The 22,215-nt window shown below is 46.1% G+C and overlaps 1 protein-coding gene across 1 annotated transcript in view; it reads left to right on the top strand.

Annotated features, from left to right (window-relative positions):
• The window catches only part of plxna2 (plexin A2), a 342,953-nt gene that overhangs the window by 170,349 nt on the left and 150,389 nt on the right, over positions 1 to 22,215 (top strand). The window contains exon 5 of the mRNA XM_036947019.1: positions 20,983 to 21,083. Within this exon, the coding sequence (XP_036802914.1) occupies positions 20,983 to 21,083 (101 nt within the window). The remainder of the gene's footprint in view (positions 1 to 20,982; positions 21,084 to 22,215) is intronic.

The raw sequence follows: 22,215 nt of genomic DNA, 5'->3' as shown, positions 1-22,215 counted from the left end.
AACCTATGGTAACGTCAGTAGAGTCAGTAACCTATGGTAACGTCCGTAGAGTCAGTAACCTATGGTAACGTCAGTAGAGTCAGTAGCCTATGGTAACATCAGTAGAGTCAGTAACCTATGGTAACGTCAGTAGAGTCAGTAACCTATAGTAATGTCAGTAACCTATGGTAACATCAGTAGAGTCAGTAACCTATGGTAACATCAGTAGAGTCAGTAACCTATGGTAACATCAGTAGAGTCAGTAACCTATGGTAACGTCAGTAGGATCAGTAACCTATGGTAACGTCAGTAGTGCCAGTGACCTATAGTAACATCAGTAACCTATGGTATCGTCAGTAGAGTCAGTAACCTATGGTAACATCAGTAGAGTCAGTAACCTATGGTAACATCAGTAGAGTCAGTAACCTATGGTAACATCAGTAGAGTCAGTAGCCTATAGTAACATCAGTAGAGTCAGTAACCTATGGTAACATCAGTAGAGTCAGTAACCTATGGTAACGTCAGTAGAGTCAGTAACCTATGGTAACGTCAGTACAGTCAGTAACCTATGGTATCGTCAGTACAGTCAGTAGCCTATGGTAACGTCAGTACAGTCAGTAGCTTATGGTAACGTCAGTAGAGTCAGTAGCCTATGGTAATGTCAGTACAGTCAGTAACCTATGGTAACATCAGTAGAGTCAGTAACCTATGGTAACGTCAGTACAGTCAGTAACCTATGGTATCGTCAGTACAGTCAGTAGCCTATAGTAACATCAGTAGAGTCAGTAACCTATGGTAACGTCAGTAGGATCAGTAACCTATGGTAACGTCAGTAGTGCCAGTGACCTATAGTAACATCAGTAACCTATGGTAACGTCAGTAGAGTCAGTAGCCTATAGGAACATCAGTAGAGTAAGTAACCTATGGTAACATCAGTACAGTCAGTAACCTATGGTAGAGTCAGTAACCTATGGTAACGTCAGTAACCTATGGTAACGTCAGTAGAGTCAGTAACCTATGGTAACATCAGTAGAGTCAGTAACCTATGGTACAGTCAGTAACCTGTGGTAACATCAGTAACCTATGGTAACATCAGTAGAGTCAGTAACCTATGGTACAGTCAGTAACCTATGGTAACGTCAGCACAGTCAGTAACCTATGGTAACATCAGTAGAGTCAGTAACAAATGGTAACGTCAGTACAGTCAGTAACCTATGGTAACGTCAGTAACCTATGGTAATGTCAGTAACCTATGGTAACATCAGTAACCTATGGTAACATCTGTAGAGTCAGTAACCTATGGTACAGTCAGTAACCTATGGTACAGTCAGTAACCTATGGTAACATCAGTAACCTATGGTAACGTCAGTAGAGTCAGTAACCTATGGTAACATCTGTAGAGTCAGTAACCTATGGTAACATCTGTAGAGTCAGTAACCTATGGTACAGTCAGTAACCTATGGTAACGTCAGCACAGTCAGTAACCAATGCTTCCAAAGGGGGACGGGCAAGTAGCCTAAACATCTACACACACTGGCAAAGACTTTCAGCTGGCAGGCAGAAACTAGAATATGTTTCTGAGTGACAGACTGAGGGCTTTGCATAGGCGTTTTGTGTTGTTTTTTGGGGGTGACTAGAAAAAAGAGAGAGAGAGGTAGAGAGAGCAGTAAAGAGAGAGCGGTAAAGAGAGAGAGAGAGAGGTAGAGAGAGAGAGAGGTAGAGAGAGAGGTAGAGAGAGAGAGAGAGAGAGAGAGAGGTAGAGAGGGAGAGGTAGGGAGAGAGGTAGAGAGAGAGAGAGGTAAAGAGAGAGAGAGATAGAGAGAGAGAGAGGTAAAGAGAGAGAGGTAAAGAGAGAGAGAGAGGGAGAGAGAGAGGTAGAGAGAGAGAGGTAGGGAGAGAGGTAGAGAGAGGTAAAGAGAGAGAGGTAGAGAGAGAGAGAGGTAAAGAGAGAGAGAGGTAGAGAGAGAGCGGTAAAGAGAGAGAGGTAAAGAGCGAGAGGTAGAGAGAGAGAGAGGGAGAGAGAGAGGTAGAGAGAGAGAGGTAGGGAGAGAGGTAGAGAGAGGTAAAGAGAGAGAGGTAGAGAGAGAGAGAGGTAAAGAGAGAGAGGTAGAGAGAGAGAGGTAGAGAGAGAGAGGTAAAGAGAGAGAGGTAAAGAGAGAGGTAGAGAGAGAGAGAGGTAGAGAGAGAGGGAGAGAGAGAGAGGTAGGGAGAGAGGGAGAGAGGGAGAGAGGTAGAGAGAGAGAGAGGTAAAGAGAGAGAGGTAGAGAGAGAGAGGTAGAGAGAGAGAGGTAACGAGAGAGAGGTAGAGAGAGAGAGAGGTAGAGAGAGAGAGGTAGAGAGAGAGAGAGGGAGAGAGAGAGGTAGAGAGAGAGGTAGGGAGAGAGGTAGAGAGAGGTAAAGAGAGAGAGGTAGAGAGAGAGAGAGGTAAAGAGAGAGAGTTAGAGAGAGAGAGGTAAAGAGAGAGAGGTAAAGAGAGAGGTAGAGAGAGAGAGAGGTAGAGAGAGAGAGAGGGAGAGAGAGAGAGGTAGGGAGAGAGGGAGAGAGGGAGAGAGGTAGAGAGAGAGAGAGGTAAAGAGAGAGAGGTAGAGAGAGAGAGGTAGAGAGAGAGAGGTAAAGAGAGAGAGGTAAAGAGAGAGAGGTAGAGAGAGAGAGAGGTAGAGAGAGAGAGGTAGAGAGAGAGAGAGAGAGAGAGAAAGAGGACTGGATGTGCATTTGTGCACACAAAACAACATATTGTTTTTGGTGAGCAAACATGTCTGTTTTTCTCTGCTTTGTCTCCAAAGCAGTAGTGGGGTTGTCAGAGAGGTTATTGAGTATTTACGTGTGTGTGCGTATGTGTGTGCCTGTGGGCCTCTCTGCACAGTGGTCTTCACCATGCTCTCTGACACAGATGGAGCTTCCCTGCCCTCCCCTACCTCTTCCCCTCCCTACCTCTCCCCCTGCCCTCCCCTACCTCTTCCCCTACCTCTCCCCTGCCCTGCCCTCCCCTACCTCTTCCCCTACCTCTCCCCTGCCCTCCCCTACCTCTTCCCCTACCTCTCCCCCTGCCCTCCCCCTACCTCTCCCCTTGCCCTCACCTACTTCTCCCCTACCTCTCCCCCTGCCCTCTCCATTCTGCCCTCACCTAGATCTCCCCCTGCCCTCCCCTACCTCTCCCCCTACCCTCCCCTACATCTCCACTCTGCCCTCCCCTGCCTCTCCACTCTGCCCTCCCCTACATCTCCACTCTGCCCTCCCCTACATCTCCACTCTGCCCTTCCCTAACTCTCCCCCTGCCCTCCCCTACATCTCCACTCAGCCCTCCCCTACCTCTCCCCTGCCCTCCCCTACATCTCCTCTCTGCCCTACCCTACCTCTCCCCCTGCCATCCCCTACATCTCCTCTCTGCCCTCCCCTAACTCTCCCTCTGCCCTCCCCTACCTCTCCCCCTGCCCTCCCCTACCTCTCCCCTTCATCTCCTGCTGCCCTCCCCTACATCTCCTCTCTGCCCTCCCCTACATCTCCCCCTGCCATCCCCTACATCTCCACTCTGCCCTCCCCTACTTCTCCCCTGCCCTCCCCTACATCTCCTCTCTGCCCTCCCCTACCTCTCCCCCTGCCCTGCCCTGCCCTACATCTCCTCTCTTCACTCCCTTAACTCTCCCCTGCCCTCCCCTACATCTTCTCTCTGCCCTCCCCTACATCTCCTCTCTGCCCTCCCCTACCTCTCCCCCTGCCCTCCCCTACATCTCCTCTCTGCCCTCCCCTACCTCTCCCCTACTTCTCCCCTGCCCTCCCCTACATATCCTCTCTGCCCTCCCCTACCTCTCCCCCTGCCATCCCCTACATCTCCTCTCTGCCCTCCCCTACATCTCCTCTCTGCCCTCCCCTATCTCTCCCTCTGCCCTCTCCTACATCTCCACTCTGCCCTCTCCTACATCTCCTCTCTGCCCTTCCCTACCTCTCCCCCTGCCCTCCCCTACATCTCCACTCTGCCCTCTCCTACATCTCCACTCTGCCCTTCCCTACCTCTCCCCCTGCCCTCCCCTACATCTCCACTCTGCCCTCCCCTACATCTCCACTCTGCCCTCCCCTACATCTCCACTCTGCCCTCCCCTACATCTCCACTCTGCCCTCCCCTACATCTCCACTCTGCCCTCCCCTACCTCTCCCCCTGCCCTCCCCTACATCTCCCCTCTCCCCTCCCCTAACTCTCCCTCTGCCCTCTCCTACATCTCCTGTCTGCCCTCTCCTACATCTCCTCTCTGCCCTCCCCTACACACTTAGAAATATGGGTTCCAAAAGGGTTCCTCTGCTGTCCCCATAGGAGAACACTTTTTGGTTCCAGGTAGAACCCTTTTGGTTCCAGGTAGAACTCCCCCCACCCCCTAACCCCCACCCCGAGAGCCACATTGAACTCACTGCTACAGTTTGTCATGAATCTATGCAGTTGGCAACCGGTCCAGGGAGCACATGCTAAAACACATGTATGAGTTTCCTTAATGTGCATGAGGGTGATAGTTTGTAGTGTGATTTCCTTTACGGTCCTTTACGAGGTATTTAAAACGTTTTAAAAAATCTTCCCACATAATAATAGAGTATTGTATTGCTTGTAGGTTTGATTCATTATTATATATATTTTCAAAGAAGTGTGGTTAATCATTATTTGGACCATATAGATTAATAAGCCAAATCTGTTTATGGTTTATGGTTTAAAAAATATATATATATATTTTATTTATTTCACCTTTATTTAACCAGGTAGGCCAGTTGAGAACTAGTTCTCATTTACAGCTGCGACCTGGCCAAGCAAAGCAGTGCGACAAAAACAACAACACAGAGTTACACATGGGCTAAACAAATGTACAGTCAATAACACAATAGAAAAATCTATGTACAGTGTGTGCAAATGTAGTAAGATTAGGGAGGTGTGACACCAATCAGGCCCCCAAGGACGGGAGTTGCCCAGGCATGTGCCATTACAATTATTACTGGTTATACTTATTTCACCAATTACCATAATGAGATACAAGTTTCAATTCTGTTTATCATAATATGTAAAAAGTACCATAATGATTGAGTGTCCATATAGCTGTAAAAACCTCCAATTTTTCTCTACAATTCCACCCGCAAAAACTTTCCCTCGTTCCCAAGTTTGGTTGTTGTCCCAGTGACCGGCAGAACACCCCCGTCCCCCCGCATCCCAGGGCCCCTGAGAGACCGGGACCCATCCTTCACCCACAGAACAGAGTACCTTGGTTATGTAAACTCATAATTAGCATTATTCAGACCAACTGGGTTCAAACGGCGGTCATCAGATGCCACACGGCAGGCCTCCCCTCTCGGCAGGCCTCCTCACCTCTCCTTTCTCCTGTCTGTCAGTCTGTTGGCTCTTTCTGATGCCAGAGACATCCACAGTGTGAAGAAGGGAGGATGGGCAGCCTGGGGCTTTAGCGCTGTCTATCTGGGGTCAGGGGTGGCACTGTCTGGGGCAGGTCTCTCCAACCCTGTTCCTGGAGAGCTACCGTCCTGGAGGTTTTCGCTCCAACCCTAATATAGCGCACCTGATTCTAATAATTAGCTGGTTGATAAGCTGAATCAGGTCAGTTACAACTGGGGTTGTAGTTAAAACCAACAGGAGGGCAGCTCCCCAGGAACAGGGTTTAGAGAGGCCTGGTCTGGGTTAAGAGGGGTGGCAGAGTGGCATGCTGACTGACTCCTCAGGAGGGATAGTGGGTAGTTGGAGCTCATTGGCTCTGCTTGGCCGGGCAGCAATGGTGGCGCCGTGCCCGCTGTGGCCTACTTTCACACTGCTATGATGTCACAGGACCCATGTGTGCCAGGGGGCACAATCTCCTCTCCTCCTCTCCTCCTCTATTTGTCTTGTTTTATTTTCCTCTGAACTGGCAGAGCTCCTCTGTCAGAGCGTATTCTTGTTAGTTAGTGTGTGCGTGCGTGCGTGTGCGTGCGTGCGTGTGTGTGGGTGCCCGTGCGCCCCTGTGTGTTTGTGTTTATATCCGTGCACGTGTGTATTGACATGTGTACGCGCGCTCGTACTTCTGTAAACCCACAGGTCTTTTTATAGTCATCTTGACTAGGCCTTGTGGCTCTGTAGTGTCTAAATCAGGGGTGTCAAACATACATAGGTAGCTATCTAGAACAAAGTGTTAATAAGATAAATTCATTAAAAAGATTAAAAGCAATACAAATAAATTCTCAAGTAGGCAAGTAGGCACGCGAGGGGGACCAATCCGGCCTGCGACTGGTTTGAGTAAAGGAAATAAACGTATATGAACTCAATATACTTCAAAATGACTAAAACCAAATCAAAACCGTGTAGATATGATGGACATTCATTCATACAGTTTCTGGACTGTCCAGCTTGCTAATAATCACTGTGCAAGTGTAACGGATGTGAAACGGCTAGCTAGTTAGCGGTGGTGCGCGCTAAATAGCGTTTCAATCGGTGACGTCACTTGCTCTGAGACCTTGAAGTAGTGGTTCCCCTTGCTCTGCAAAGGCCGCGGCTTTTGTGGAGCGATGGGTAGCGATGCTTCGTGGGTGACTGTTGTTGATGTGTGCAGAGGGTCCCTGGTTCGCGCCCAGGTATGGGTGAGGGGGCGGTCTAAAGTTATACTGTTACACAGTCAATGGACTGACATTCATACACTTCCCGATAATAATCACTAGACAGTCAAAGAGCGTAGCAAATGTAAGAAACGATCGATAGAGGACCATTTTTTAAACAATTTGACAGCAAGGAAATGTTAGCAATTTTCAGTGTGGCCCTCTGGTCCTCGATGAAGACCGAATGCAGCCCCCAGGGCAAAATGAGATCCACACCCCTGCTCTAGATGGTTCAATTGAACCAAATCAACGGGCTCAGCCCAACTCCATTAAACCAGCACAACTAACATCTCTGTGGAGGACAGGAGCCGCTCTGTCATCACACCTCATGGAGAGAGGAGAGGAGGAGAGCAGAGGAGGGGAAATCTACGGTAATGTCTCCTCACCTCTCCTCAGAACTCTTCACTTCCAACAGAGCTACAGCTGTCCCTAATCTGATATTCAAGAGTCTACAAAAAAACTTACAGTACACAGAAAATACATCCTACTCTCTGGCATGTAATGCATAAAGGATGTAGACATGTATAGTACCTCTGACATGCAGTATGTAGACATATATAGTACCTCTGACATGCAGTATGTAGACATATATAATACCTCTGACATGCAGAATGTATACATATATAGTACCTCTGACATGCAGTATGTAGACATATATAATACCTCTGACATGCAGCATGTAGACATATATAGTACCTCTGACATGTAGTATGTAGACATATATAGTACCTCTGACATGCAGCATGTAGACATATATAGTACCTCTGACATGTAGTATGTAGACATATATAATACCTCTGACATGTAGTATGTAGACATATATAATACCTCTGACATGTAGTATGTAGACATATATAATACCTCTGACATGTAGTATGTAGACATATATAATACCTCTGACATGTAGTATGTAGACATATATAGTACCTCTGACATGCAGTATGTAGACATATATAATACCTCTGACATGTAGTATGTAGACATATATAGTACCTCTGACATGCAGCATGTAGACATATATAGTACCTCTGACATGTAGTATGTAGACATATATAATACCTCTGACATGTAGTATGTAGACATATATAACACCTCTGACATGTAGTATGTAGACATATATAATACCTCTGACATGTAGTATGTAGACATATATAATACCTCTGACATGTAGTATGTAGACATATATAATACCTCTGACATGCAGCATGTAGACATATATAGTACCTCTGACATGTAGTATGAAGACATATATAGTACCTCTGACATGCAGTATATAGACATATATAGTACCTCTGACATGCAGTATGTAGACATATATAGTACAGGTATGTGTACTATGTAGACATATATAGTACATGTATGTGTACTATCTTTGACCAATTTGCCAAAGGGCACGTCAACTAAGACCCTATCGGATTGTCTCCAGCATACTCCCTCTCTTTACTTCTGAGAGAGAGAGAGAGAGAGAGAGAGAGAGAGAGAGAGAGAGGCTGTATATTGTATATGGTCCCTGTGGTGGCCTCAGAGGTAAGAGAGGGGTCAGTGTGGTGAATGTCAGAAGGGGAGAGTGGATTTGTGGGAGTGTGTGTGAGCAGCGGGATGTAGTAGAAGTGGCCCCTGGCCTTATGGAGTGTCTCCGTAGGTTTAGCAGACCAGATTACAGAGGGGGTGACGGGGAACAGGCAGGGTTAAGGCTGGTGGATGGGGAGTTGGGATATACAGGGTCACCAGCCATGGACTGGTCAATAGTAGAATGTTTCCCCTTTTAGAATTGTTCTTTTCTCCCTCCCTCATTTCCTTTCTCTCCTCCTCTCTCTCCCCCTCCCGCTCTCTCTTTCTGAAAGCGAAGTGTGTGGATGGTGGATGATCGATGTGTCTCATTCCAGTGACGTGGTGGGCTGGCAGCTCGCATAAAACATGGATGGGGGTTGAGGGGTGTAAGGGTGTAGGTGGCAGGCTGTCCCAGAGGTGCCAGCTGTTTACCACTCTGTGGAGAGGGGGGGGGGGGGGGGGGGGGGGGTTCCAGGCCTGTTGCCTTGGTAACGGCTGTTGGAATTGCTTCCTCTCTGCATTCCTGGCGACAGCAACGGTGGGTTTCTGAATACTGGAACACATCTGGCTTCACTCACACACATTTTCTATCCTTGTATCTCCTTTTTCCCTTTCTCCTCTCCCTCCATCCATCATAGAGGTGCAGTGTGCATGGCTGGGTCTCAGGACAGCATGGCCAATAGAGGGTTAGAATGAAATGACCGTTCAGAATGACCGTTTATCACGCATGTACAGAACCAGCTTAGAGGAATCCTCCTGCTTTCTAATGCTCATATATTGTAATTCTCTGCTGTGTGCTGGTCCAAAGAGCAGTAACCTCTTTCGTGTGTGTGTGTGTGTGTGTGTGTGTGTGTGTGTGTGTGTGTGTGTGTGTGTGTGTGTGTGTTTCTGTTACGAAAATGTGGCGCAGAACACTTGACCAGCAGCTATTTAAGATATTGGACATTAGAGAAATTTACCAGACTGATATGCATTGGGTGTATAACTCGATTAGTGCGTCCACTTACCAAATTCTGATGAGCACTTTGGACATTTAAGAATAACTTTTTACATTAACTTTTCCTCAGCCAACAAGATGAGTAACGAGCAACAAAATCACTAGCTATTTATTTCATTTAAACCTTTATTTAACTAGGCAAATCAGTTAAGAACACATTCTTATTTTCAATGGTGTCCTAGGAATAGTGGGTTAACAGGGGCAGGACGACAGATTTTTACCTTGTCAGCTCGGGGATTCGATTTTGCAACCTTTCGGTTACTAGTCCAACGCTCCAACCACTAGGCTACCTATGTCAATCTACTATCCCCCATTGCAGAAAAGTTGACCTATTTTATTGGTCAGCTCGTCGAGAAAGAAATGGCCTATTCCAAACAGACTCTCAGACAGTTGTGGGACGATAGATCCCAAATCTATACAAACAGTAGACCTAGGCTACATAAAAAACGTTAAAAAGCAATGAGTCTGATGCAACATATCAGAACGGTTAGGTTAAAACGTTGATCAACTACGTATTATTTCTTCACATTATAACCGCAGCAATGCGGACAAGGCAGTAGGCTACACGCAAATGTTTGTTCCATAATGCAATTAGCGGGAAAACGGGTTTCATGTCACAGAGATGAAAAAATCAGATTGAAATTGAACAAGTAGGGGAGATCTAATATGAAACAACTAGCATGGGTTGCTAACATGACTAAGATTGTGCCTTTGGCTACTGGACAATGAAAGAAAGTTTATATAAAATAATTGCCGCCACAGATATGGTCCGATTTCGGCTAGGCTACTTTGAAGCAAGGTAAGACATGCCTCATAATATTGTAACGACCCTGGGTGTATAAACGCGGAAATCGCATCTGCCGCATGAGCGTGCTTTTGCGGCGCGCTAGACTTCGGCCTAGGAGGTCGAGGGTTCGAGACCTGCTCCCTGCCTGTTTCATTACAATATGTAGGTTTCAGGTTTTAGGTTTCAAAACAATGAAGTATGTGTTTTCAAAAGGCATACGGCCTCCAGCTCATTGCGAAGTGGTGTGTAAACGCGCTAAAGAAGCCTGCCTTCCGTTGCCTTTGCATTTGATGTTTGATATTCTGTAGCTGCTGTATGCTGACAGATTCTCCGCTAAGGCTCTCTATCTGTATGCTGTACGTGTGTGATAAATAAGATGCTTAACAGATATACTGTACACACGCAGCAATTTAATTAACCTATAGACCGATTAGCATGACCAGTTAAATGTATTTAAATCGACTGGTATTTCCATAAGTAAAAGCCATTATTTCTCTGTGGGATTTTTTTCTTCTTCTGGACAATTGGCCAGCGGCAATTTGATTAATTTATCGGCCGAAAGCCAGCTATTACCGGCTAACGGAAACCCTGGTGTGTGTGCGTGCGCGCGGTTACTCTGAGCCGACATATCAGTCTTTCTCTGACGGTGCTGATGATCTGTCCCTATGTTCATATCTCCATCTCTCTTGCATTCTCTCTCTCCTTCGTTCTGTTCTGACAGCTCTGTCTGCTCAGCCACTTCTCTTTTACTTTCTCCCTCACTCTCCCCTGCTATTTCTTTCCCCCTCACTATCCCCTGCTATTTATTTCTCACTCACTCTCCCCTGCTATTTCTTTCCCCCTCACTCTCCCCTGCTATTTCTTTCCCCCTCACTCTCCCCTGCTATTTATTTCTCCCTCACTCTCCCCTGCTATTTCTTTCCCCCTCACTCTCCCCTGCTATTTATTTCTCCCTCACTCTCCCCTGCTATTTATTTCTCCCTCACTCTCCCCTGCTATTTATTTCTCCCTCACTCTCCCCTGCTATTTATTTCTCCCTCACTCTCCCCTGCTATTTATTTCTCCCTCACTCTCCCCTGCTATTTATTTCTCCCTCACTCTCCCCTGCTATTTATTTCTCCCTCAATCTCCCATGCTATTTCTTTCCCCCTCATTCCCCTCTGCCATTTCTTTCCCCCTCACTCTCCCCTGCCATTTCTTTTTCCCTCACTCTCCCCTGCCATTTCTTTCCCCCTCACTCTCCCCTGCCATTTCTTTCCCTCTCACTCTCCCCTGCCATTTCTTTCCCCCTCACTCTCCCCTGCCATTTCTTTCCCCCTCACTCTCCCCTGCCATTTCTTGCTCTCTCTTATTCTCTCTCTCTCTTTCTATTTATCTCTCTACCAACCAAACAGCCCAATGCAGCCCTCACCAACTCCGTGAACTGTATTGTTGGGGGATTTGAAGGACCACAGTCGGTCAGTAGGAAATATAATTGTGCTCTTGGGTAAAATGTTTATTTTTTGGAACATTTGGTCAGATTTGTTGCAGATGGGGAGGTTCAAGTCCCCAGTGAGACACCATGGGAGAGAATGAGGGATGTATTGTGAGAGGAAATGGTAGAATGATGACTTACTGGGAAAGATGTGTTGATCTGTGGCTGTCTGAAGGGTGGAAAAGATGAGTGTTGAAATAAATAAATGCGTTTGAGGTCCTCCAATCAGGGGTGAGGGTGGAGATTGGATTGTTGAGATCCTCCAATCAGGGGTGAGGGTGGGGATGGGACTATTGAATGTTTTGCTTTTCATTATTTATGTTTTGTGGTTTGCCTTCATGCTGTGAGGGGTGTGTGTGCTGGTCCTGGTAGTTATGGGTAGTTTCATGCTGTGAGGGGTGTGTGTGTGCTGGTCCTGGTAGTTATGGGTAGTTTCATGCTGTGAGCGGTGTGTGTGCTGGTCCTGGTAGTTATGGGTAGTTTCATGCTGTGAGGGGTGTGTGTGCTGGTCCTGGTAGTTATGGGTAGTTTCATGCTGTGAGGGGTGTGTGTGCTTGTCCTGGTAGTTATGGGTAGTTTCATGCTGTGAGCGGTGTGTGTGTTGGTCCTGGTAGTTATGGGTAGTTTCATGCTGTGAGGGGTGTGTGTGCTGGTCCTGGTAGTTATGGGTAGTTTGATGCTGTGAGCGGTGTGTGTGTTGGTCCTGGTAGTTATGGGTAGTTTCATGCTGTGAGGGGTGTGTGTGCTGGTCCTGGTAGTTATGGGTAGTTTCATGCTGTGAGGGGTGTGTGTGCTGGTCCTGGTAGTTATGGGTAGTTTCATGCTGTGAGGGGTGTGTGTGCTGGTCATGGTAGTTATGGGTAGTTTCATGCTGTGAGGGGTGTGTGTGCTGGTCCTGGTAGTTATGGGTAGTTTCATGCTGTGAGCGGTGTGTGTACTGGTCCTGGTAGTTATGGGTAGTTTCATGCTGTGAGGGGTATTTTCATGCTGTGAGGGGTGTGTGTGCTGGTCCTGGTAGTTATGGGTAGTTTCATGCTGTGAGGGGTGTGTGTGTTGGTCCTGGTAGTTATGGGTAGTTTCATGCTGTGAGGGGTGTGTGTGTTGGTCCTGGTAGTTATGGGTAGTTTCATGCTGTGAGGGGTGTGTGTGTGCTGGTCCTGGTAGTTATGGGTAGTTTCATGCTGTGAGCGGTGTGTGTGCTGGTCTTGGTAGTTATGGGTAGTTTCATGCTGTGAGGGGTGTGTGTGTTGGTCCTGGTAGTTATGGGTAGTTTCATGCTGTGAGGGGTGTGTGTGTTGGTCCTGGTAGTTATGGGTAGGTTCATACTGTGAGGGGTGTGTGTGTTGGTCCTGGTAGTTATGGGTAGTTTCATGCTGTGAGGGGTGTGTGTGCTGGTCCTGGTAGTTATGGGTAGTTTCATGCTGTGAGGGGTGTGTGTGCTGGTCCTGGTAGTTATGGGTAGTTTCATGCTGTGAGGGGTGTGTGTGCTGGTCATGGTAGTTATGGGTAGTTTCATGCTGTGAGGGGTGTGTGTGCTGGTCCTGGTAGTTATGGGTAGTTTTATGCTGTGAGCGGTGTGTGTGCTGGTCCTGGTAGTTATGGGTAGTTTCATGCTGTGAGGGGTATTTTCATGCTGTGAGGGGTGTGTGTGCTGGTCCTGGTAGTTATGGGTAGTTTCATGCTGTGAGGGGTGTGTGTGTTGGTCCTGGTAGTTATGGGTAGTTTCATGCTGTGAGGGGTGTGTGTGTTGGTCCTGGTAGTTATGGGTAGTTTCATGCTGTGAGGGGTGTGTGTGTGCTGGTCCTGGTAGTTATGGGTAGTTTCATGCTGTGAGCGGTGTGTGTGCTGGTCTTGGTAGTTATGGGTAGTTTCATGCTGTGAGGGGTGTGTGTGTTGGTCCTGGTAGTTATGGGTAGTTTCATGCTGTGAGGGGTGTGTGTGTTGGTCCTGGTAGTTATGGGTAGGTTCATACTGTGAGGGGTGTGTGTGTTGGTCCTGGTAGTTATGGGTAGTTTCATGCTGTGAGGGGTGTCTGTGTTGGTCCTGGTAGTTATGGGTAGTTTCATGCTGTGAGGGGTGTGTGTGTTGGTCCTGGTAGTTATGGGTAGTTTCATGCTGTGAAACTCGGGCAGGTGGGGGCGAGCGCACTCTCTGACCAGAGCACCCACTGTGGGAGCGCACCCTCTGACCAGAGAACCCACAGTGGGAGTGGCTATTTATATTGTCTGTATTGTATTGTTGTTTTAAAGAAAAAATTATAATATGAGAATACAGTACCAGTCAAATGTTTAGACACACCTACTCATTCCAGGGGTTTCTTTATTTTTACTATTTTCTACATTGTAGAATAATAGTGAAGACATTAAAACTATGAAATAACAAATATGGAATCATGTGGTAACCAAAAAAGTAGCCACCCTTTGCCTTAAACACTCTTGGCATTCTCTCAACCAGCTTCATGAGGAATGAATTTCAATTAACAGGTGTGCCTTGTTAATTTGTGGAATTTCTTTCGTTCTTAATGCATCCATATTATGGCAAGAACAACTCAAATAAGCAAAGAGAAATGACAGCCCATCATTACGTTAAGAAAATGCAAATAGTCTGGGTAGCCATTTGATTAGCTGTTGTGGGAACTCCTTCAACACTGTTGGAAAAGCATTCCAAGTGAAGCTGGTTGAGAGAATGCCAAGAGCATGCAAAGCTGTCATCAAGGCAAATGGTGGCTAAAGTGTTTAACACTTTTTTTTGGTTACTACATGATTCCATATGTGTTATTTCATAGTTTTCTACAATGTAGAAAATAGTAAAAATAAAGAAAAACTCTTCAAATGAGTAAATGTTTCCAAGTGTTTGACTGATACTGTATATAAACATTTAAAAATGAAAACAAAAAAAACCCCATCAATTTACTCACATCCTGTAGCCAGCAAACATTGGAAACAAAATGAAGGTGTCCCCAACAGCATGGATGTAAAAACCTTCACATTTAAAGGTGTGAAGGAAATAAGATAATGCTTTATTTTGAAGGGTTCCCTGCGTTAAGAGCTCATTAAACATTCACAACCCATACAAAATACATTCATAGTCATGTAAGTGTGAATGACAGTTTTGCATTGCTGCCTGTGTGTGTCTGGGCTGTAACCTGCCCCTCCTCTCTAATTACCTGCCCACTTGCCGGGTTCCTCTTATGGAGCTTAGACTACATTACTATTCACTTAGAAGAATGATACAATTCATTTATCATATAACGCTACCCGTCGTTGCTTATTGTAATGTGCCACCGGCTTCGTCTTACAGAGTTGTTGTGGGGGGAAACAGGAGAAAAACCACATTGAAGGGATTTTAGATCAAATACCGTACAGTACATTATCGTTCTTTGTCTTTGTCATCCTTCAAAACATGTCCACTGGGTGGAGTGAGCATACACACACAGACAAACACTCTCACTCACACACACACACAGTCCCTCGGCTGTCCTCTCTTCTGGATGGGAGGACAGGCCTCATTGTGCTGTCTGTCCTGCTGTGTTGAGTGACTGCAGCGTGTGCTGAGCTGGCTAACAGCTGCTCTGCTCTGAGCCCCCTCTCCACCCCTCCCTCCTCATCTCTCCACCCCTGCACCCCCTGTCATTCTCATTCTCACCTTCACTGTACAGACCCACACTGGAAAACAAATCAATGTTCTCTCTCTGTCTCTCTGTCTAAATATCTCTATTTATGGCTGTTTTGTGTGTCGGCCTTTGTTTCTCTCTTTGTATCTTTTAGTATCGTCTCTGACACCGCCTTGGCTGGTGATGCTATTCCGTTATTAGGGCCTCCCTCCCCCTGGCCGGACAGCTGTATCCACATTTGAACTTTTTATGGCCTAGAAATGGATCTGCTTCAGTCAGCGAAAGTATAGAGTTTTGTGGGGAGAAAACTATTTTGATAGATGACACCGACACACATGATACGGTTGGAGCTGTGTGTGTACCGTGATACCAGAGAATGACTTACTAGAACAATAACCATGTATGTATTTGTGTCTCTGTATGTACTCCCTCCTTCTCCTCTTCTTTCTCCCCATTCTCCTCCACTCCTCTTCTATCCTGGTGTTTGTGTGTGTGTGTGTGTGTGTGTGTGTGTGTGTGTGTTAGTGGTCAGCCTGTGCTGTGCTGTGTGGGCGGTGGTGTTACTGATGTGTACAGCCCCCTGTGCTGTGTGAAACTCATTACAGCCTGCCACCTGTTTGTCCTGGAGCCCCCCCCCCCCCCCCCCCCCCCCCCATCCACATGTCCTGCCCATCTGAGCTCCCGTGTGTGTGTGTGTGTGTGTGTGGGAGGGGGGGGGGGGGGTTAATGTAACAGGAGTGAGTGTGGAGACCCCTTCACACAGTACAGCCGCTATTGACGCCCCGACTTGCGTGTCAATGGCTCCCTTTGTGTGCTGGGGGCCTCACTACAGAGCTAGGGGACAGGTGGGTAGCTATAGGGTCCCAGCCCCTGCCTCCTAACCCCGCCCCAGCCTCTAAACCATCCCAGGGTGATAAAGCCATATACCAGGACTGTGTTTGGGGAAGACAGCCTCTTAAAAGCACCAAAATGGGGTGTTACTCTGCCCCTCGCTCCCAGTGGGCCCCCAGTCTCACACCGGCCATCAATCTGAACAGAGAGACAGAATGAGACAGGGCTGAATAGAGAGAGGTTGGCCTTGTCTGTCAGAGAGCGTTGATCTGCTATGTTTGATTCTTGAAAATAGAAGATATTGTAGTTGGAAAGATAGTGTTGGAAGGATAATGTGTGCATCCATGTTGGTAGTGACTTTCATGTTGTTTACTTACTCTGGCTGTAAAGCCATGTTGGTAGTGACTTTCATGTTGTTTACTTACTCTGGCTGTAAAGTCATGTTGGTAGTGACTTTCATGTTGTTTACTTACTCTGGCTGTAAAGTCATGTTGGTAGTGACTTTCATGTTGTTTACTTACTCTGGCTGTAAAGCCATGTTGGTAGTGACTTTCATGTTGTTTACTTACTCTGGCTGTAAAGTCATGTTGGTAGTGACTTTCATGTTGTTTACTTACTCTGGCTGTAAAGCCATGTTGGTAGTGACTTTCATGTTGTTTACTTACTCTGGCTGTAAAGCCATGTTGGTAGTGACTTTCATGTTGTTTACTTACTCTGGCTGTAAAGTCATGTTGGTAGTGACTTTCATGTTGTTTACTTACTCTGGCTGTAAAGTCATGTTGGTAGTGACTTTCATGTTGTTTACTTACTCTGGCTGTAAAGCCATGTTGGTAGTGACTTTCATGTTGTTTACTTACTCTGGCTGTAAAGCCATGTTGGTAGTGACTTTCATGTTGTTTACTTACTCTGGCTGTAAAGTCATGTTGGTAGTGACTTTCATGTTGTTTACTTACTCTGGCTGTAAAGCCATGTTGGTAGTGACTTTCATGTTGTTTACTTACTCTGGCTGTAAAGCCATGTTGGTAGTGACTTTCATGTTGTTTACTTACTCTGGCTGTAAAGTCATGTTGGTAGTGACTTTCATGTTGTTTACTTACTCTGGCTGTAAAGCCATGTTGGTAGTGACTTTCATGTTGTTTACTTACTCTGGCTGTAAAGCCATGTTGGTAGTGACTTTCATGTTGTTTACTTACTCTGGCTGTAAAGTCATGTTGGTAGTGACTTTCATGTTGTTTACTTACTCTGGCTGTAAAGTCATGTTGGTAGTGACTTTCATGTTGTTTACTTACTCTGGCTGTAAAGCCATGTTGGTAGTGACTTTCATGTTGTTTACTTACTCTGGCTGTAAAGCCATGTTGGTAGTGACTTTCATGTTGTTTACTTACTCTGGCTGTAAAGCCATGTTGGTAGTGACTTTCATGTTGTTTACTTACTCTGGCTGTAAAGTCATGTTGGTAGTGACTTTCATGTTGTTTACTTACTCTGGCTGTAAAGCCATGTTGGTAGTGACTTTCATGTTGTTTACTTACTCTGGCTGTAAAGCCATGTTGGTAGTGACTTTCATGTTGTTTACTTACTCTGGCTGTAAAGCCATGTTGGTAGTGACTTTCATGTTGTTTACTTACTCTGGCTGTAAAGTCATGTTGGTAGTGACTTTCATGTTGTTTACTTACTCTGGCTGTAAAGCCATGTTGGTAGTGACTTTCATGTTGTTTACTTACTCTGGCTGTAAAGCCATGTTGGTAGTGACTTTCATGTTGTTTACTTACTCTGGCTGTAAAGCCATGTTGGTAGTGACTTTCATGTTGTTTACTTACTCTGGCTGTAAAGCCATGTTGGTAGTGACTTTCATGTTGTTTACTTACTCTGGCTGTAAAGTCATGTTGGTAGTGACTTTCATGTTGTTTACTTACTCTGGCTGTAAAGCCATGTTGGTAGTGACTTTCATGTTGTTTACTTACTCTGGCTGTAAAGCCAGGTTGGTAGTGACTTTCATGTTGTTTACTTACTCTGGCTGTAAAGCCATGTTGGTAGTGACTTTCATGTTGTTTACTTACTCTGGCTGTAAAGCCATGTTGGTAGTGACTTTCATGTTGTTTACTTACTCTGGCTGTAAAGTCATGTTGGTAGTGACTTTCATGTTGTTTACTTACTCTGGCTGTAAAGCCATGTTGGTAGTGACTTTCATGTTGTTTACTTACTCTGGCTGTAAAGCCATGTTGGTAGTGACTTTCATGTTGTTTACTTACTCTGGCTGTAAAGCCATGTTGGTAGTGACTTTCATGTTGTTTACTTACTCTGGCTGTAAAGCCATGTTGGTAGTGACTTTCATGTTGTTTACTTACTCTGGCTGTAAAGCCATGTTGGTAGTGACTTTCATGTTGTTTACTTACTCTGGCTGTAAAGCCAGGTTGGTAGTGACTTTCATGTTGTTTACTTACTCTGGCTGTAAAGCCATGTTGGTAGTGACTTTCATGTTGTTTACTTACTCTGGCTGTAAAGCCAGGTTGGTAGTGACTTTCATGTTGTTTACTTACTCTGGCTGTAAAGCCATGTTGGTAGTGACTTTCATGTTGTTTACTTACTCTGGCTGTAAAGTCATGTTGGTAGTGACTTTCATGTTGTTTACTTACTCTGGCTGTAAAGCCATGTTGGTAGTGACTTTCATGTTGTTTACTTACTCTGGCTGTAAAGCCATGTTGGTAGTGACTTTCATGTTGTTTACTTACTCTGGCTGTAAAGCCATGTTGGTAGTGACTTTCATGTTGTTTATTTACTCTGGCTGTAAAGCTAACAGCTTCTCTTCATTCACCCCGTGTCTCAACATTCTCTCTGTGTGTGTCCGCCTGTTGTGTGGCGATATGCTCTACAGTATGTGGTCTTTGTGGACTGGGGGTGAGTTGCAGGTGTGAGTGGAGCTGGAGCTGTCCTTTGGGCCTGAGGTGAAAAGACAGACATACAGACCTCCCAGCTGGCAGACGGAGCACTGAAAGGCAGAGTGAAAGATGCCGTGTGGTGGTAGCCTCAGAAAAGGTAGAGGGAGAGCCATGTGGCAGAAGAGCTAGCTATCCTCAGCCTGTGGACCGCACTGAAGGGACATGACACTACGTGGCGCAGATGTGTGCTTTTCACCACCTGGAGCAGGGCTGTCGTTACAGCAGAGTGTGTGTGTGTGTGTGTGTGAATACTGAACTGGCTACATGGAGCCAGTAGCCTAGTAAAGTGAGGTTTCCACATGCCTTCACTTAGATGTTCTAGTGGGGGTTTTGATTCCCAAAGCCAGTAATTAGAATGCATTAGTAAAGCAGGTCTAGCTAAAGTGCCACATTTAGTGGTGAAACCATACCATGGTGGAAGTCCCATGGCACTTTACAGAGATTGGAGAGAGCATTGATCACAGCTATTTTGTATTTAACCTTTATTTAACTAGACAAGTCAGTTAAGAACACATTTTGTTTTACATTGACTGCCTACCAGGGGAATCCGACCTTGTCAGCTCAGGGATTCAATCCAGCAACCTTTCGGTTAATGGCCCAACTCTCTAACCACTAGGCTACCTGACTCCCCTATTGACCTACCTGGGCCGCGGCTCCAATGAATACCATTACCAAACACACCAAGACATGGCCAGGCATGGAAATAGAGCAATTTAAGTCAAGTGGTCATGTTTGGCGAGGGAGGTCAGCTGAGTTTGACCCCTTGACCCCTTGTGTTCATGGTTTACAGTTGAGTGAGTCATGTTTTGATAAACCGCTGTCTGTTGCAAACATAAAGGCAGTCTAGAGATTTCACGTTCTTCTTAGCAGCTGAGTTACATGCAGCTATTTAGGCAAACATATGAAACACAAGCAAGATGCGAACAGGCAGTCAAAATAGAGATGGAATGTTCTTTTCTCATCGCCATTTGAAACATTGGCCAGTTATTTTCCCAGAAACCCTCGCTACGATATGGCGGCATAACTATGAATGTTATTATCCCAAATAGTAGGCAGTTTAACGTAGTAGTTGACAAATGACGTGAAGAATAGTAGAGCTCCGGGCTCCTGGGCGATGCACAACAAGGTCGCCCCTTGTCACACTGGTTAAGGGCTTGTAAGTAACCATTTCACTGTGAGGTTGTACTGTATGGTTTCACTGCAATACGTGTTGTATTCGGCGCATGTGACAAATAACAATCGATTTGATGATTCGGTTACTGGTTAAGATACACGCTTGGCTACCTAGAACGTTCGTCTGCCCAGAGGTAGAACAGCTAGGTAGAGAAGCGAAATAGCAGTTACTAGGGCCTGTGTGTGGTTAAAATGCAGATTGTTTTTTTTGCCCCAATGCAAAACTCAAGTAGGAGATATTTGCGTGTCTAATCAGTGATTTCATGTTCTTTTTTTCTCATCGTGATTGCAAGCATTGGCTAAGCAGGAGGCAGAGGCAGTAGCGCGGTTATTTTCCCAGCAACTCTGGCTAGCGGCTACGATATGGCAGCAACTACGAAGACAGGCCGACATCACACGGGGAAAAAACTGATTGTTTTTGCTCCAATGCAGTGTGTAGGGACTGTTTCCTGCTTGTGCAGCTGCAATATCCGTTACACCAGACAGGGAAGGTTGTATAGCCTTCATAATACGTGTTTGTTGAAATCGCGGCAGGCTTTTTATTTCAGCTGCTCAGAAATCTGAGGCAGAGACACAGGCTACACGACATCACTATAGTTCAGGAGAGGGTGAGTAAAGAGAGGAAGTTGAGTGTGAGCAGCAGCACCACGCGTGTCAAATAACACTGGAGGTTGGTGACGTCTTCATTGGGGAGAACAGCCACGTGGTAATGGCTGGAGGGTGAGTGAGTGGAACGGTGTCAACAACATTAAATCCATTCCATTCGCTCCGTTCCAGAAGTTATTATGAGCCTTCCTCCCCTCAGCAGCCTCCACTGACATGCTCAGAACCTGATCCCTATTTGCCTATTGGCCTTGTTTTTATGGGTCAACGGTATGCAGTGAATGCAAAACAGGAGTATTTCCGTTTCCACTGTAGATGATGTACAGGCCTCATTGTCTGATTCACAGCGGGTTTCCACGTCTGACTCGTGATGTAACTCAAGATAGTAACTGTATGGTAACTCTGCTGTGTGTCCCTCTGCGCTTCTTTCAGGTGACCCAGGTGCCTATAGAGTCATGTGATCAGTACGGGACGTGTGGAGAGTGCCTGAGCTCCGGTGACCCCCACTGTGGCTGGTGTGTCCTACACAACATGTGAGTATTCACCACACAACCACAAACACAAGCATCACACGTTCACCTCTCAACCCTCGTCTCCCTTTCTACTGTTTAGTCCGTCTACCTGGCTGCTCATTGGCTGACCATAAAGCCTACTGTTACCCTCAGTAACCCCTTCTCCCAGTGACACAAATCATAACACGCATTCAAGTCAGATGTGCATCGGCCATCAGTTACAAAGCAATTGGTGGGATGGTTTATGACAGCCTGTGAACAGTGAATGAAAGGCTACATAGACTAGCCTACTGTATTCGTGGACGTGTATGTGGAACGTTTGAGTAACTACTGTCTTTCAGCTGTAGAGCCGGTTCAGAGCCAGGTGTCGGCCTGTGTCGTCTGGTGTTGAGTGACAGTTGGCCCGCTCTGCTGTGATGTGACTGAGGTCACTGAACTCTGCTTCACCAACCAATAGAGTCAGCGCTGCCCTCTGAACCATAGAGGCCATCAGTGACACCTGCTGGTGGCTGTCTCTTAGTACAAATCCCTTTACAACCCATGGGAGAGTGAGAGACAGAGGAAGAACGAGAGACAGAGTGAGAAAGTGTTTGAGAGAGAGAGAGGGGAAGAACGAGAGACAGAGTGAGAAGGTGTTTGAGAGAGAGAGAGAGAGAGGGGAAGAATGAGAGACAGAGTGAGAAAGTGTTTGAGAGAGAGAGAGAGAGAGAGAGAGAGAGAGAGGAAGAACGAGAGACAAAGTGAGTGTGAGAAAGAGAGAGAGGAAGAACGAGAGACAAAGTGAGCGTGAGAAAGAGAGAGAGGAAGAACGAGACAAAGTGAGAAAGTGTTTGAGAGAGAGAGAAAGAGAGAGAAAGAGGAAGAACGAGAGACAAAGTGAGAGTGAGAAAGAGAGAGAGAGAGAGAGAGGAAGAACGAGAGACAAAGTGAGAGTGAGAAAGTGAGAGAGAGCAAGCAACCCTGATAGATTGACTGTATGTCCAGATACACGTGTCAGTGATGAAAGTTAATAGATGAACTGAAGGGGTTGTAGTTAGATGGATTCTCTCTCTCTGCGTTCTATGCTGTATTTGATGAATAGCCCTGGCTAAACACAACCCACACTCTGAAGAAGAAGAAGAAGAAGCTATAGCTGAATATATGTGTAGCTGCA

This window comes from Oncorhynchus mykiss, chromosome 16, assembly GCF_013265735.2.
Source record: "Oncorhynchus mykiss isolate Arlee chromosome 16, USDA_OmykA_1.1, whole genome shotgun sequence".
Taxonomy (NCBI): domain Eukaryota; kingdom Metazoa; phylum Chordata; class Actinopteri; order Salmoniformes; family Salmonidae; genus Oncorhynchus; species Oncorhynchus mykiss.
Note: the sequence above shows the minus strand (reverse complement) of the source record. Positions and strands in the feature narration are given on the sequence as shown.